The 16,363-nt window shown below is 48.4% G+C and overlaps 1 protein-coding gene across 1 annotated transcript in view; it reads left to right on the plus strand.

The window, feature by feature from the left end:
- The window catches only part of TRIP12 (thyroid hormone receptor interactor 12), a 221,968-nt gene that overhangs the window by 56,160 nt on the left and 149,445 nt on the right, over positions 1-16,363 (plus strand). The window contains 1 exon segment of the mRNA XM_075341548.1: positions 9,499-10,295. Coding sequence (XP_075197663.1) covers positions 9,499-10,295 — 797 coding nt within the window.

A 16,363-nucleotide genomic window follows, 5' to 3' on the forward strand; every position in this document is an offset into this window, starting at 1 on the left:
CTTCAGCATTCAGCATGTCTTGCTTTCTGCCCGGCATCCCGTGTCTCCTCCCACACAGTCACATGGGCGTGACATCATCGCAGGTCCTGCAAGATGAATTATTCCGTCTGCTGTGCTGCTCCTTCTCCTGCAGGGCGGGCGGGAACTTTTGAAATGACACACGCAGCGCAGTACTGACAACGTCGGAGCGCTCGCGTGTGTCACTGACAATTAGTGCCGGCAGGGAACAGAGGAAAGACTCCTGCGTTCTGCTGCCTGCACTGACTGTGCGGACCTGCACAGGCTCTCTCCCTCTCCCTGCTCGGCACGCTGCAGCCCGGCTCCACTGCACAGGCTGAAGACGGGCGGGCCGGTCACAGAGAGCAGGCGGGCCGGATGTGGCCCGCGGGCCGCCCCTTGCCCAGGTCTGGGCTAGATCCATAGTTGCAGTGGAAGATGGGGCTTCACTTAAAGATGCCACTGACAGACAGATGGAGCTCTGGTTGAAATCCATCTATGAAGCTATCGGCGCGTCGTTTGCTCCAGCATTCGCAGCCGTATGGGCACTCCAAGCTATTTCAGCTGGTTTGGCGCAGATTGACACTGTCACACGTCCATCTGTTCCGCAAGTAGCGTCCTTAACCTCTCAAATGTCTGAATTTGCGTCTTACGCTATTAATGCTGTCCTGGACTCTACAAGCCGTACGGCAGTGGCGTCCGCCAACTCCGTGGTTTTACGCAGAGCATTGTGGTTAAGGGAATGGAAGGCAGATTCTGCTTCCAAGAAGTGCTTAACCAGTTTGCCATTTTCTGGTGACAGACTGTTTGGTGAGAGATTGGATGAAATCATTAAACAGTCCAAGGGTAAGGATTCATCCTTACCTCAGCCCAGACCAAATAAACCCCAACAGAGGAAGGGACAGTCGAGGTTTCGGTCCTTTCGAGGCTCGGGCAGGTCCCAATTCTCCTCGTCCAAAAGGACTCAAAAGGATCAGAGGAGCTCAGATTCTTGGCGGGCCCAGTCACGCCCAAAGAAAGCAGCCGGAGGAACCGCTACCAAAGCGGCTTCCTCATGACTTTCGGCCTCCTCTCTCCGCATCCTCGGTCGGTGGCAGGCTCTCCCGCTTTGGCGACATTTGGCTGCCACATGTCAAGGACCGTTGGGTGAGAGACATTCTGTCTCACGGGTACAGGATAGAGTTCAGTTCTCGTCCTCCAACTCGATTCTTCAGAACTTCTCCGCCTCCCGGCCGAGCCAATGCTCTTCTGCAGGCGGTGTGCTCTTTAAAGGCAGAAGGAGTGGTGATCCCTGTTCCTCTTCAGGAGCAAGGTCACGGTTTTTACTCCAATTTGTTTGTGGTGCCAAAAAAGGACGGGTCTTTCCGTCCTGTTCTGGACCTAAAACTGCTCAACAAGCATGTGAAAACCAGGCGGTTCCGGATGGAATCCCTCCGCTCCGTCATCGCCTCAATGTCTCAAGGAGATTTCCTAGCATCAATAGACATCAAAGATGCTTATCTCCACGTGCCGATTGCTCCAGAACACCAGCGTTTTCTACGCTTCGTTATAGGAGACGAACACCTTCAGTTCGTAGCCCTGCCTTTCGGTCTGGCGACGGCCCCAAGGGTCTTCACCAAGGTCATGGCAGCAGTAGTAGCAGTCCTGCACTCTCAGGGTCACTCTGTGATCCCTTACTTGGACGATCTACTTGTCAAGGCACCCTCTCAAGAGGCATGCCAACACAGCCTGAACGTTGCGCTGGAGACTCTCCAGAGTTTCGGGTGGATCATCAACTTTTCAAAGTCAAATCTGACCCCAACCCAATCGATAACATACCTTGGCATGGAGTTTCATACTCTATCAGCGATAGTGATGCTTCCGCTGGACAAACAGCGTTCACTACAGACAGGGGTGCAATCTCTCCTTCAGGGCCAGTCGCATCCCTTGAGACGCCTCATGCACTTCCTGGGGAAGATGGTAGCAGCAATGGAGGCAGTCCCTTTCGCGCAGTTTCATCTGCGTCCATTACAATGGGACATTCTCCGCCAATGGGACGGGAAGTCGAAGTCCCTGGACAGGAACGTCTCCCTTTCTCAGGCGGCCAAGGATTCTCTTCAGTGGTGGCTTCTTCCCACCTCATTGTCAATAGGAAAGTCTTTCCTACCCCCATCCTGGGCGGTGGTCACAACGGACGCGAGTCTATCAGGGTGGGGAGCAGTTTTTCTCCACCACAGGGCTCAAGGTACGTGGACTCAACAAGAGTCCACACTTCAGATCAATGTTCTGGAAATCAGAGCAGTGTATCTTGCCCTACAAGCCTTCCAGCAGTGGCTAGAAGGCAAGCAGATCCGAATTCAGTCGGACAACTCCACAGCGGTGGCATACATCAACCACCAAGGAGGGACACGCAGTCGGCAAGCCTTCCAGGAAGTCCGGCGGATTCTGACGTGGGTGGAAGACACGGCATCCACCATATCCGCAGTTCACATCCCGGGCGTAGAAAACTGGGAAGCAGACTTCCTCAGTCGCCAGGGTATGGACGCAGGGGAATGGTCTCTTCACCCGGACGTGTTTCAGGAGATCTGTCGCCGCTGGGGGAGGCCGGACGTCGACCTAATGGCGTCTCGGCACAACAACAAGGTCCCAGCTTTTATGGCACGGTCTCACGATCACCGAGCTCTGGCGGCGGACGCCTTAGTTCAAGATTGGTCGCAGTTCCGGCTGCCTTATGTGTTCCCACCTCTGGCGCTGTTGCCCAGAGTGCTACGCAAGATCAGGTTCGACTGCCGCCGCGCCCTCCTCGTCGCTCCAGACTGGCCAAGGAGGTCGTGGTACCCGGATCTGTGGCATCTCACGGTAGGACAACCGTGGGCAATACCAGACCGGCCAGACTTGCTGTCTCAAGGGCCGTTTTTCCATCAGAATTCTGCGGCCCTGAGCCTGACTGTGTGGCCATTGAGTCCTGGATCCTAGCGTCTTCAGGACTATCTCAAGAGGTCATTGCCACCATGAGACAGGCTAGGAAACTATCCTCTGCCAAGATCTACCACAGGACGTGGAAGATATTCTTAACTTGGTGCTCTGCTCAGGAAGTTTCTCCCTGGCCATTTGCTTTGCCTACCTTTCTTTCCTTCCTGCAATCCGGGTTGGAAAAAGGTCTGTCGCTCGGCTCCCTTAAGGGACAAGTCTCTGCGCTATCTGTATTTTTTCAGAAGCGCCTAGCACGACTTCCTCAGGTACGCACGTTCCTGCAAGGGGTTTGTCATATCGTCCCTCCTTACAAGCGGCCGTTAGAGCCCTGGGATCTGAACAGGGTTCTAATTGCTCTCCAGAAGCCGCCTTTCGAGCCTTTGAGGGATGTTTCCCTGTCTCGCCTTTCACAGAAAGTGGCCTTTCTAGTAGCGGTCACGTCTCTTCGGAGAGTGTCCGAGCTAGCAGCGCTGTCATGCAAATCTCCCTTCCTGGTGTTTCACCAGGACAAGGTGGTTCTGCGCCCGATTCCGGAGTTTCTCCCTAAGGTGGTATCCCCCTTTCATCTCAATCAGGATATCTCCTTACCTTCTTTGTGTCCTCGTCCAGTTCATCAATGTGAAAAGGATTTGCATTTGTTGGATCTGGTGAGAGCACTCAGAATCTACATTTCCCGCACGGCACCTCTGCGCCGCTCGGATGCACTCTTTGTCCTTGTCGCTGGCCAGCGTAAAGGGTTGCAGGCTTCCAAATCCATCCTGGCTCGGTGGATCAAGGAACCAATTCTTGAAGGCTACCGTTCTGCGGGGCTTCCGGTTCCATCAGGGCTGAAGGCCCATTCTACCAGAGCCGTGGGTGCGTCCTGGGCATTACGGCACCAGGCTACGGCTCAGCAAGTGTGCCAGGCGGCTACCTGGTCGAGTCTGCACACTTTTACCAAGCATTATCAGGTGCATACCTATGCTTCGGCGGACGCCAGCCTAGGTAGACAAGTCCTTCAGGCGGCGATTGCTCACCTGTAGAAAAGGGCCGTTTTTATGGCCCTATCACGAGGTATTATTTTACCCACCCAGGGATTGCTTTTGGACATCCCAATTGTCTGGGTCTCCCAATAGAGCGACAAAGAAGGGAATTTTGTTTACTTACCGTAAATTCCTTTTCTTCTAGCTCTAATTGGGAGACCCAGACAATTGGGTGTATAGGCTATGCCTCCGGAGGCCGCACAAAGTATTACACTTAAAAGTGTTAAGCCCCTTCTGCCTATACACCCCCCGTGCTCCCACGGGCTCCTCAGTTTTGGTGCAAAACCCAGCACCCGCCCCTGTTTTTTTGTATACACATGTTGTTCATGTTGAATGGTTTCAGTTCTCCGATATTCCTTCGGATTGAATTTGCTTAAACCAGTTTATTGGCTTTCCTCCTTCTTGCTTTTGCACTAAAACTGAGGAGCCCGTGATCCCACGGGGGGTGTATAGGCAGTAGGGGAGGGGCCTTACACTTTTAAGTGTAATACTTTGTGTGGCCTCCGGAGGCAGTAGCTATACACCCAATTGTCTGGGTCTCCCAATTAGAGCTAGAAGAAAAGGAATTTACGGTAAGTAAACAAAATTCCCTTCTTTTCCACCAACCTGTTTGTGGTTACAAAGAAGGACGGGTCTTTCCGTCCTGTCCTGGACCCGTAACTGCTCAACAAACACGTAAAGACCAGGTGGTTCCGGATGGAATCCCTCCGCTCCGTCATCGCCTCAATGTCCCCAGGAGATTTCCTTGCATCGATCGATATCGAAGATGCTTATCTCCACGTACCGGTTGCACCAACGCTTCTTGCGCTTCACCATGGGAGACGAACACCTGCAGTTCTTGGCACTGCAGTTCGGCCTGGCTACAGCCCCACGGGTTTTCACCAAGGTTAGGGCTCCCGTAGTAGCGGTCCTCCACTCTCAGGGTCACTCGGTGATCCCTTACTTGGACGATCTGCTGATCAAGGCACCCTCTCAAGAGGCATGCCAACACAGCCCCGACGCTTCTCTGGAGGCTCTCCAGAGTTTCGGGTGGATCATCAATTTTCCAAAGTCAAATCTGACACCAGCCCAATCGCTGACATATCTTGGCATGGAGTTTCATACCCTATCAGCGATAGTGAAGCTTCCGCTGATCAAGCAGCGTTCACTACAGAAAGGGGTGCAATCTCTCCTTCAAGGTCAGGCACACACCTTGAGGGGCCTCATGCACTTCCTGGGGAAGATGGTGGCAGCAATGGAGGCAGTCCCTTTCGCGCAGTTTCACCTGCGTCCTCTTCATTGGGACATCCTAACCAAAGCTTCCCTTCGGGGGTGGCTTTCTTCCCACTTCTTTATCGCATGGGAAATCCTTCCTACCCCCATCCTGGGAGGTGGTCACGACGGACGCGAGTCTGTCAGGGTGGGGAGCAGTCTTTCTCCGCCACAGGGCTCAGGGTACGTGGACTCAGCAAGAGTCCTCGCTTCAGATCAATGTTCTGGAGATCAGGGCAGTGTATCTTGCCCTAAAAGTGTTCCAGCAGTGGCTGGAAGGCAAGCAGATCCGAATTCAGTCGGACAACTCCACAGTGGTGGCTTACATCAACCACCAAGGCGGAACACGCAGTCGGCAAGCCTTCCAGGAAGTCCGGCGGATTTTGATGTGGGTGGAAGCCACGGCCTCCACCATCTCCGCAGTTCACATCCCGGGCGTCGAAAACTGGGAAGCAGACTTTCTCAGTCGCCAGGGCATGGACGCAGGGGAATGGTCCCTTCACCCGGACGTGTTTCAGGAGATCTGTTGCCGCTGGGGGAGGCCGGAAGTCTACCTAATGGCGTCCCGGCACAACAACAAGGTCACGGCATTCATGGCACGATCTCACGATCACAGAGCTCTGGCGGCAGACGCCTTAGTTCGGGATTGGTCGCAGTTTCAACTCCCTTATGTGTTTCCTCCGCTGGCACTGTTGCCCAGAGTGTTACGCACGATCAGGGCCGACTGCCGCCGCGCCATCCTCGTCACTCCAGACTGGCCGAGGAGGTCGTGGTACCCGGATCTGTGGCATCTCACGGTCGGCCAAACGTGGGCACTACCAGACCGACCAGACTTGCTGTCTCAAGGGCCGTTTTTCCATTTGAATTCTGCGGCCCTCAACCTGACACTGTGGCCATTGAGTCCTGGATCTTAGCGTCTTCAGGATTATCTCAAGAGGTCATTGCCACTATGAGACAGGTTAGGAAACCAACGTCCGCCAAGATCTACCACAGGACGTGGAAAATTTTCCTGTCATGATGCTCTGCTGGGGGTTTTTCTCCCTGGCCTTTGGCCTTGCCCACTTTTCTGTCCTTCCTTCAATCTGGACTGGAAAAGGGTTTGTCGCTCGGCTCCCTTAAGGGACAAGTCTCAGCGCTCTCTGTGTTGTTTCCAGAAGCGCCTAGCCAGACTTCCACAGGTACGCACGTTCCTGCAGGGGGTTCGTCACATCGTTCCTCCTTACAAGCGGCCGTTAGAACCCTGGGATCTGAACAGGGTGCTGATGGTTCTTCAGAAACCACCATTCGAGCCAATGAGGGATATTTCTCTCTCACGCCTTTCGCAGAAAGTGGTTTTTCTAGTAGCAGTCACTTCACTTCGCAGAGTGTCTGAGCTAGCTGCACTGTCATGCAAAGCTCCCTTCCTGGTGTTTCACCAGGACAAGGTGGTTCTGCGTCCGGTTCCGGAATTTCTCCCTAAGGTGGTATCCCCCTTTCATCTCAATCAGGATATCTCCTTACCTTCTTTTTGTCCTCATCCAGTTCACCAATGTGAAAAGGATTTGCACTTGTTAGATCTGGTGAGAGCACTCAGACTCTACATTTCTCGTACGGCGCCCCTGCGCCGCTCGGATGCACTCTTTGTCCTTGTCGCTGGCCAGCGTAAAGGGTCACAGGCTTCCAAATCAACCCTGGCTCGGTGGATCAAGGAGCCAATTATCGAAGCTTACCGTTCGGCTGGGCTTCCGGTTCCCTCAGGGCTGAAGGCCCATTCTACCAGAGCCGTGGGCGCGTCCTGGGCTTTGAGGCACCAGGCTACGGCTCAGCAGGTGTGTCAGGCGGCTACCTGGTCGAGCCTGCACATTTTCACGAAGCACTATCAGGTGCATACCTATGCTTCGGCGGATGCCAGCCTAGGTAGACGAGTCCTTCAGGCGGCGGTTGCCCACCTGTAGGAAGAGGCCGTTTTTACGGCTCTCTTACGAGGTATTATTTTACCCACCCAGGGACTGCTTTTGGACGTCCCAATTGTCTGGGTCTCCCAATAGAGCGACAAAGAAGGGAATTTTGTTTACTTACCGTAAATTCCTTTTTCTTCTAGCTCTAATTGGGAGACCCAGCGCCCGCCCCTGTTTTTTTGTGTACACATGTTGTTCATGTTGAATGGTTTCAGTTCTCCGATATTCCTTCGGATTGAAGTTACTTTAAACCAGTTTATAATTCTTTTTCCTCCTTCTTGCTTTTGCACCAAAACTGAGGAGCCCGTGGGAGCACGGGGGGTGTATAGGCAGAAGGGGCTTAACACTTTTAAGTGTAATACTTTGTGCGGCCTCCGGAGGCATAGCCTATACACCCAATTGTCTGGGTCTCCCAATTAGAGCTAGAAGAAAAGGAATTTACGGTAAGTAAACAAAATTCCCTTCTTTCACAATTTTTCCCTTGATTTCTCTTTATTTCCAGTGTGAACATGGTCTCACAAGCTCCATGTATACCATCCCATACTCCGGCTCACTTTTTTATTTTTATGTAGTTTTTTTTGTATTCAGTACAAATGGGGTGTGGCCCCCTTCTCAGTGAGCTGGGCATTTCATTATGTGCATCCCCTGACTGTGTGTCCTGTTGGGACCCGGTCACTCTCAGCCCTTAGCCACATTGAGGCCTATTTTAGACCCATGGTAAGGTTTTAATATTAGAGTGTAGGTACTATCCCAACTGGGTACACCTTGGCATTGGTGGGATAGCTTTTATGCTTTTTTTGATCAAAAACAGTGTTTACTAAGTACCCTATGTTTTATATGCACTATGCTTTTATTTAGTTACAGCAGGGTATGTTTTTACAATTTATTTTTTTTTTCCTTGGTTTCTCTTTGTACTTGAGCAACTGCAGCAATCACAGTTTACCCATTTCCCTACCATGTGAGGAAAGCCATTGGGGCTACTCATCGGGGCAAGTAGGGGAGTGTGCCTGTGCTATACCACCACACAGTTATAAAGCAATAAACAGCCCTTTTAAAAATCATATTTGCAGTTTATTGGGTACATAAAGCCAAAAAAAACCCAAAACAAACAACAAAATGTTCAAGGGTATTGTCCAGTCGGTTTGGTTACCCTTTTATTGCCTAAAGGAGGTAAAATAATCTGACCCGTTAATATCCATTCCCTGTTTACTAATCTGGGATAGGGCTCGCTGTACCATTCATGGCAACCACTTCGTGCATGGATCTGTGCCACTTCTGGTGCTCTGTGCTCCCTTTAGTTGGGCCTATCAGATTGAAGTAGTCCATTTTGACAAATTAAAGGGAATCTGTCACCCCCTTTGACTGTTTTAAGCTATTACTTTGGGCACACAGGTGATAGGATGGTGAAAGCAGTCTTACCTGTATGCCTCATAGTAGATGCCTTTATTCCACAAATATTACTTTAGATCGTTATTTGCAAATTATCCTACCAGGCTACTGAGTGGTGTGCTTCGACTACTAGGCAGTTGCTTCCGTTATCGGTGCGCTGTTCTAAGTTGTCCTCCCAAGTTCCTGCTTACAACATTGCCCAGATATGTGTGGAATCTGTCTGCCCGCCGACAGGGAGTCAGGAGGACAACTTAGAACAGCGCACCGATAACGGAAGTGGAGCTGCCTCACCACGCATGTGCTGTAGATTCAATTGGGGGTGAATGAACGCAGGCTGAAGAAAACTCGACTGCGTATGCGCGGGATTTGTCAGCTGTGACGCTGGGAGGAGGTGACAGGAAGGATACCGCAGCACAGAGGTGGGCATGTCTTACAGGGAGGCATCTGCCAAGCACAAGCCCAGTAGCCTGGTAGGCTAATTTGCATATAGCAATCTAAAGTAATATTTGTGGAACAAGGCACCTACTGTGAGGCATACAGGTAAGGCTACTTTCACCATCCTATTACCTGTACGCCCATAGTAATAGCTTTAAACTGTTAAAGGGGGTGACAGATTCCCTTTAAATAGGGGGAATGTCAATCATTTTGAAATATCATGACCCCAGAAAATTCTCTAAAGCGCCTTCTATTTGCAGTCCTATTTTGTATGGTTTTGTTTCTTGACAAAATATCGGTTGTATTTGTACCATTTTATAGCTGCTAATTACATTTCCTTTATAGAGGGCTGAGGATTTGGTCCTAAGTAAAGTAAATTATATTTTAGTCGTCTTTCGTGGTTTTATTATCATTTTATGTTATCGGTTCCTCCTGCAAATTTTTATTTTTTTAATAGTTAAAAGCTATACTGTTCCCGACCGTATATAAACCTGTTTTCATTTGATTACTCTCAGGGGCTGTACCTCGTCTTCTGTTTTAATACCACAAGCTGAAGATCCAGAACGAAGTAACTCCTCGGAAAGTCAAAGGCCTAAGAAAGAAAGCTCCCGTGGGGTGAAGCGCAGTGCCAGCCCTGACTATAGCCAGACCAACTCCCCTAGCTCTGCTAAGAAACCCAAAGCACTTCAGCACGTCGAGCCCTCTGCTGGGACGCGGCGACCAAATAATAAACCGAAGAAGAGACAGATTGACCAGGAGCATTCAGCTCCACCCGCATCATTGCCGTCAACAAGCAAAGCATACGGCAGGAAGGGTGGAGCCCCCGGTACCTCCCCGCTGCACAAAAGGAAAAGGACAGATAATTCCTCTGGTGTAAAGAGCAGCAGTGCAGCCGTAGTAGCGACTGGTGCAGAAGACAGACCTCCAAAACCCACCAAGCTGGCTTCAAAATCAGCCACCTCAGCCAAAGCTGGGTGTAGCACCATTACTGATTCGTCATCTTCTGCTTCTACTTCCTCCTCCTCTTCCTCTGCTGTCGCCTCAGTCTCTTCTGCTGCACCTCCAGGAGCTCGAGTAAAACAAGGGAAGGATCAGAACAAGGCTAGACGATCACGCTCTGCCTCAAGTCCAAGCCCTCGAAGGAGCAGCCGAGAAAAAGAACAGGCCAAAGCCAGCAGCTCTTCAAAGTTTGATTGGGCAGCTCGATTCAGCCCAAAAGTCAGCCTTCCTAAAACAAAACTCTCCCTTCCGGGATCTTCCAAGGCTGAGACTTCAAAACCTGGACCCTCAGGATTACAGGCAAAACTAGCAAGTAAGTTATGCATTTATATATCTTGCATGGCCGAGCTGTGACAAGTGGTTAGATCCGCCACTATTTATTTAATACCCATGAACTGGTATGGTGCGCAGCGTGGTTGATTCTGGGCAGTATTGTAGGTCTTCACCATGACAGTCCAGATCTGATTTGCTTTGCCTGACTGTCTGGTGGTTCGTGGTACGCTCTTTGGCAGCCACTATTTTTCCAATAAGCTTCTTAAGACTCATGTCAGGAGTAACCAGTTTATTTTCAATATACTCCTCTATCTGACTCCAACAGACTTGTCACTGAACTGGATTCAGTCTGTTACAGAAACCAGAAATTGGTTTTGGTAGATATCCTATTGCAAACATAAGTGAAATATATTTTTGATGGAATCTCTTTAACATGATGCATTTTGCTTTGCTGTTTTGTCCTGAAGTGTGTTCTCTGTGAGACCTGGTGTGTAGCAAAATGGCCATATTGGTAGTATCTTTATAGTAAATTTCAGCATGTTACTATCATAATAGAAACATTTTATAGTCTATGGTGCTGTTTACATTTGTGGAGTTTTTTTTTTTTTTTATCGACTTCATGGATTACAAGTTAAGGGGTCTGTAAAAATCATGGACCACGCATAGACTGCAATTTATTATTATTTTATTTGTGATTAACATTGCAATAAAATTCAAATGGACGTCACAATTTTCAGGTTTATATTTTTAAAATACTTGGAAAACCAGGTATTATTGCCTTTACACTTCACAAATACTTGCGCAGTATTGGTATATCACATAAAATCCCAATTAAAAAATACATTGTGGGTATAACATGAAAAAATGTGGAAAACTTCATAACCTGGTCACTATATTTGCATAACACATAATGACCAGGTTGTACTGTCCATCTGGCTGTTGCCTACCCTGAGCTGCTCGGACACTTGGTATCACCCATTATGTTCAGCAGTGCAGGGTGGAGAATAGAGGGGGTGTTTTAAGTCCTGGATCACAGGCCACTGCAATGCATGATGGAACTTGTAGTACTTGAGCACTGTAAGCCTGGGGAGAGGAGGTGATGAATGTAAACATCAAAGCTGCTGATGGCAGACACAAAGTGATGGGATTTCCTTTCTTGCCTTGTATTAGTTGCCATTTTTGGCAACAAATTCGTCAAAATGGTGCATGTGATTCATAAATATTCCGCAAGAGAGATCAGACCGCACTCTCTGGTGTAAAGCAGATTAGTCGTCTTTATTCAAAAACGGTGCATGATAATAGGGCTAGGTGCAGGCCCCCTCAAGGTCTACGGCTGTTTCACGTCTGATTACGCTTCAACGGGTCCATCCGTTTTTGAATAAAGACTATCTGCTTTACACCACAGTGCGGTCTGATCTCTCTTGCGGACTATACATGGGATACTTTCTTGAATCTGACGAGTACCTCTGAGTCAAGACAACGGAGTACCTGAGCTGATTTTCTCCCCCATGTGATGCCCTTCCCAGGTAATGCAGGACTTTTATGTTTGTTGATTCATAAATATCGTGCAGAGTCAAAAATAGTCTTGGTTTTGTTTTTTTTTTCTGTTGCGTGCTCTCATGCAGCAGGGGGATTGGAGTAGTGTCACCAAGTTTTTGACTTACTTTTTTTAAAAAAAAAAAAATTTGAATCGAGCGAAAACATCTGGAATTGTTAAACTCCGCTCAAAAAAGAGCACATAAAATAGGCTTCAAAAAGACGCAAATAAATTGGGTGCAAACAGAAAAGGTGCAAAATTGGACAAAAGCTGGGCACAAAGGCAATGATATTCTGTATGTAGATTACTCAGACCGTACAAACCACTATAAATTTAGCAAATTTTAAAGCTATAAAGTCTTTTGCTCTGTGTAAAAATTAGAAATTATTGATAAATCCGGTGTGTGCCACAAATATGACAAGGAGGGAAGCAAACGGTCTATAAGTTAATGCTAAAAGAGAAACTTGCTGGACGGTAATTCACCGCGTTCATAAAACAAACTTGGAAAAAGATCACGGGTCATTTTCTTCGAATTTATTTCTTGTGTCTTTTGTCTTGGAAATAACTATGGTGAAGCTTACGGTAGGGCTTGGTAAGGGGGGGGGAGATGTAGGCACAAGGGCCAGGGGTCTGTTGCCATGCTTGGTTTCTGTAGGACTCTAGTTGCAGAAGACAGTTGTACAGACAGATGTGATGGGATGCATGTAAAATCTGTTTACTTGTGTTAGTAAGGCTGGTTTCACACTACGTTTATTTAACATCCGTCCATAACGTTTTTTTAGCGGACAAGCGGATCCAGTGCAAATGCGTTTTCAGTTCAATGCATTTGCAATGGACTCGCGTTAACATCCGTTCACCTGCGTTTGCGTGCGTTATAGTGAGGATCCAGTGACTTGCAGTTTTTTAACATGTTTCAAAAACGCTACTTGTAGCGTTTTTGAGCTGCGTCCAAATACTGCAAATTGCTGGATCCTGACTAAACAGCACGCAAACGCAGGTGAACGCTGGCGTGCTGATAGACAGGATCCTGCTTTTGTACTGAGCATGCCCAGAAAGTACTGAGCATGCCCAGAACCAGTCTCGCGTGATCTGTCTCTCTCCTCCTCCCTCCCTCACCCTCTCTCTCTCTATCTCTGTCTTTCCCCCTTCCTCCCCTTCCTCTCTCTCCCACCTGAGAGCTGCGGACACTCGTAACCAAGGTAAATATCGCGTAACCACTTATCTTAGTTACCCGATGTTTACGTTGGTTACGCGTGCAGGCAGCCCTGCTCCTAGCAGCTGCAGACACTCGTAACCAAGATAAATATCGGGTATCCAAGGCCGATGTTTACCTTGGTTACCAGCGTCTGCAGCTGTCAGAAGCCGGCTCCCAGTCTAGTTCCCCTCACTCCCGATCACATGACTCCAATGCCCGCCCCTAAACATCCAGTGACCGGATCCTGCAAAATAACACATGCGTTTGCATGCGTTTTTTGCAGTAAAAGCAGGATCCGCTTGTCCGCTAAAAAAACGTTATGGACGGATGTTAAATAAACGTAGTGTGAAACCAGCCTTACAAGAAAGGAAATTTGTTTTGCTTTACAGTCTTTGCATTGATATATATATTTTTTTTCCTTCATTAAACCCTTTAACATCTTCCTTACCATGACACTTTGACACCTTTTTATATCTTCTATCTCTTGCTGTATTCCCAATTCACTAGCTTTTTTTATGGGTATACATATTAGTATTGAAGTGCTCTGGCCCTTGCAGAGCTCTTCTTGAGCCTCCAGAGGTTGTATCCTGCCCTATACCAGCCGCTTTACCTTTGATTAAAAACTTGCTATATGATTTAAGGCACCAGCCTTGGAAATCAGACCGTGAGCTAGCAATCAAGCCAGAGAGGTTGGTGCTGGTGGAAAACATCCTCATAGAGGCTCAAGATGAGCTGTGTAAGGGCCAGAGCACTTCCCGCCTAATGTGTATACAAATTAAAATGTTAACAAATTGGGAATGCACCAACAGATTAAAAATGTAAATCTTTTTTTTTTTTTTTTTTGATCGTTAAAAATGTTTTTAAAATAGTCCGTAGCAAATATTTGAAGGCTTCCAGATTTTCTTAGATGGGTTATCTGAATAAATTTTCATCCCATAGGATTACAGCTGTAGAAAGTAAACAATCTGCGCAGTACTCTCCCTCCCTAGCCCTGCAATGCCAGTGTGCTGGTACAACTACTAAATGACCCCTGCGCCTTATATCCTCTGTCTCCATCACCCTAAGACCAGTGAGTGCTGCTTCCAATAGGAAAGTGGGGCAGCGGCATCTCTGGACCTGCTGCGGAGGAGGAAAAGCTAAAAAACATCACCGAAATAAAAACAGCCATTTCCAACACAAGTTCAGATTATCAATGCACTAATAGGATGCGGCAGCCCCCATGATAAAGTGGGGGCAGCACAAGTGCAATATACTGATGAGACAACCATTCACAACCTACCAATTCATGGAGGGGGTGGCTGCTGCTATTAGGCCAGTGTCACAATTGCCTCGCGCGAGTCTCACATTGCATCACCCGGCACGGACTCGCTCTGCTCACAGGAGCAGGTTGGCTGCATGTATCTCTATGCAGCTGAGACGCTCCTGTCTGGAGAGTGTGAGTCTGTGCCGGGTGATGCAATGTGAGACTCTCGCGAGATACAAGCGAGGCAAGTGTGACACTGGCCTTAGACATGCACGCAGATAGGACGCCAGTCATACACAGGTACATGTAGTGCACAGTTTCTGGATTACAGCCTATTAATGACGTCCATACTACTAGTTCAGGTGGGCTGCCCAGCACTATAGAAGTGCACCCCACAGGACAGACGCCCCAATAGGCCTGGCTGCATCCTGCATAACGATGGAAAAATGTGCAATAAAAAGATGGGTGGGGGAGTAAAAGCCCAGCTTATTTTCTAAATCCGCGTGCATGTCTCTGCCGTACTCTGGCTGCATTGTATGGGAGGCTTAGTTTTGCATAGGACGATGCTCTGGCAGATATAGTGGACATCAGAAGCCTCTGCTATGACAAAATGCTCATCACTGTGCGATGAGGGCGGAAGAATGTGAGATTGTTCATAGTACCAGAAAGGGTGAAATCTAAATATTCCCAGGATGAGTGTGCGCTCTGTACGCAGCCTAAACACCATGCTGGGGATGTGACCTCTGTGAGTCAGGCCTTCCTCTGTGTGTGCTATTTACATTACATCCTATAACCTGTATGACTGGATCGTCACTAGTGCTCGTCACCGGCTCCAGACCTCGGGAGCTGCATGGAGCCTTCAGTCCCTCTCCTGCTCCTTCCTGGGAAAGCCTTGCATGGATCGAATGGTAAAGCGCTATTGTTTCTTATCTGACATTATGTAGCAATTGTACAGCCTTTCTGTCCTTCATGTTTAGTTTTTGGTGATATGTAGGAGCATAGTGAGTACATTCTTTGTTACTCCAAGGCTGAGTTGGCTGGTTAGTTGTGAATGTGTACACGGCAGGCGGCAGTGTTTTTCTGTTGGCTAGCTGACGACCCCTTTGCTTCATTTCACCCGTTGCTGCCAGAACAGTGTTGACTTTCAGATCAGTTTGGTTCTTACTGTAACTACAGCAGTGTAATTAAGATCGCCGGCTGTTAGAAAACCGTGCAGCTTCTAATATCCGCAGTATATCCAGCTGCACTCGCTGGAATACCTCGCTGATTTGCTTGTTGGCTTGGCTTTCAGCCACAGTACAGGCGAAATGTGTAAATCCAGTCTAAAGTCTGACTCTTACTACCAGATACAGATGTTTTATGCTAGGTATTTTTGTGTAAGGCCTAAGCCACACGGCGAGAAAATCTGTGCGAGTGGAGTGTGATAAAACATTGCATTCCACTCGGACCAATTCTAGCCTGTGTGTCAGCACCCATGAGCGATTATTTTCTCAGCCCTAATCGGACCGAGAAAACAGTCGCAGCATGCTGCGGGTGCAATGCGAGACTCTCTCTCGCACCTATTCAAGTTAATAGGGCGAGAAAAAGAATCACAGTGAGAATCACAATAGCCAGCTACGGAGGAAAGAGGGAGAGAAATCCCTCCTTCCCCTCCTCCATTCCGGCCCACAGCTCCAGCCCACCCCCCGCAGCTGAGGTCCGCTCGCACAGTCGGACCTCAGACGCAGCGACACTAGCATGAAAGCGGCGTGAGCCGAGTGTCATGCGAGAATCGCAGTAGTGCCCCGTGTGGCCCCAGCCTTAAGGTGTCCCTCAGTAAGGCCATGTCAAACAAATCACAATATAATACAAGTGAATGAGGCTCTGAAAACCCCATTTATGCGTGGCAAACCAATCTGTACATGTTTAGGCCCATGGGACACGTTTTAAAATATATTTTTTAAACTGCTTTGCTTGTATTTGCTTTTAAGGAATATTTATAAACATTTTGTGTGAATAGAACATGTATACATTACGCTATTTACAAAACGTTCAGGATATTTGGCTTTCGGGTGACATTTCAGGATGATCGTAAAATGCCCTCTAACCTTTTCATGTGACCTTAATGTGAACTTCTCTAAACGTTTGAATGCT

The sequence above is a fragment of the Anomaloglossus baeobatrachus genome, chromosome 3 (genome assembly GCF_048569485.1).
Source record: "Anomaloglossus baeobatrachus isolate aAnoBae1 chromosome 3, aAnoBae1.hap1, whole genome shotgun sequence".
NCBI classification, from domain to species: domain Eukaryota; kingdom Metazoa; phylum Chordata; class Amphibia; order Anura; family Aromobatidae; genus Anomaloglossus; species Anomaloglossus baeobatrachus.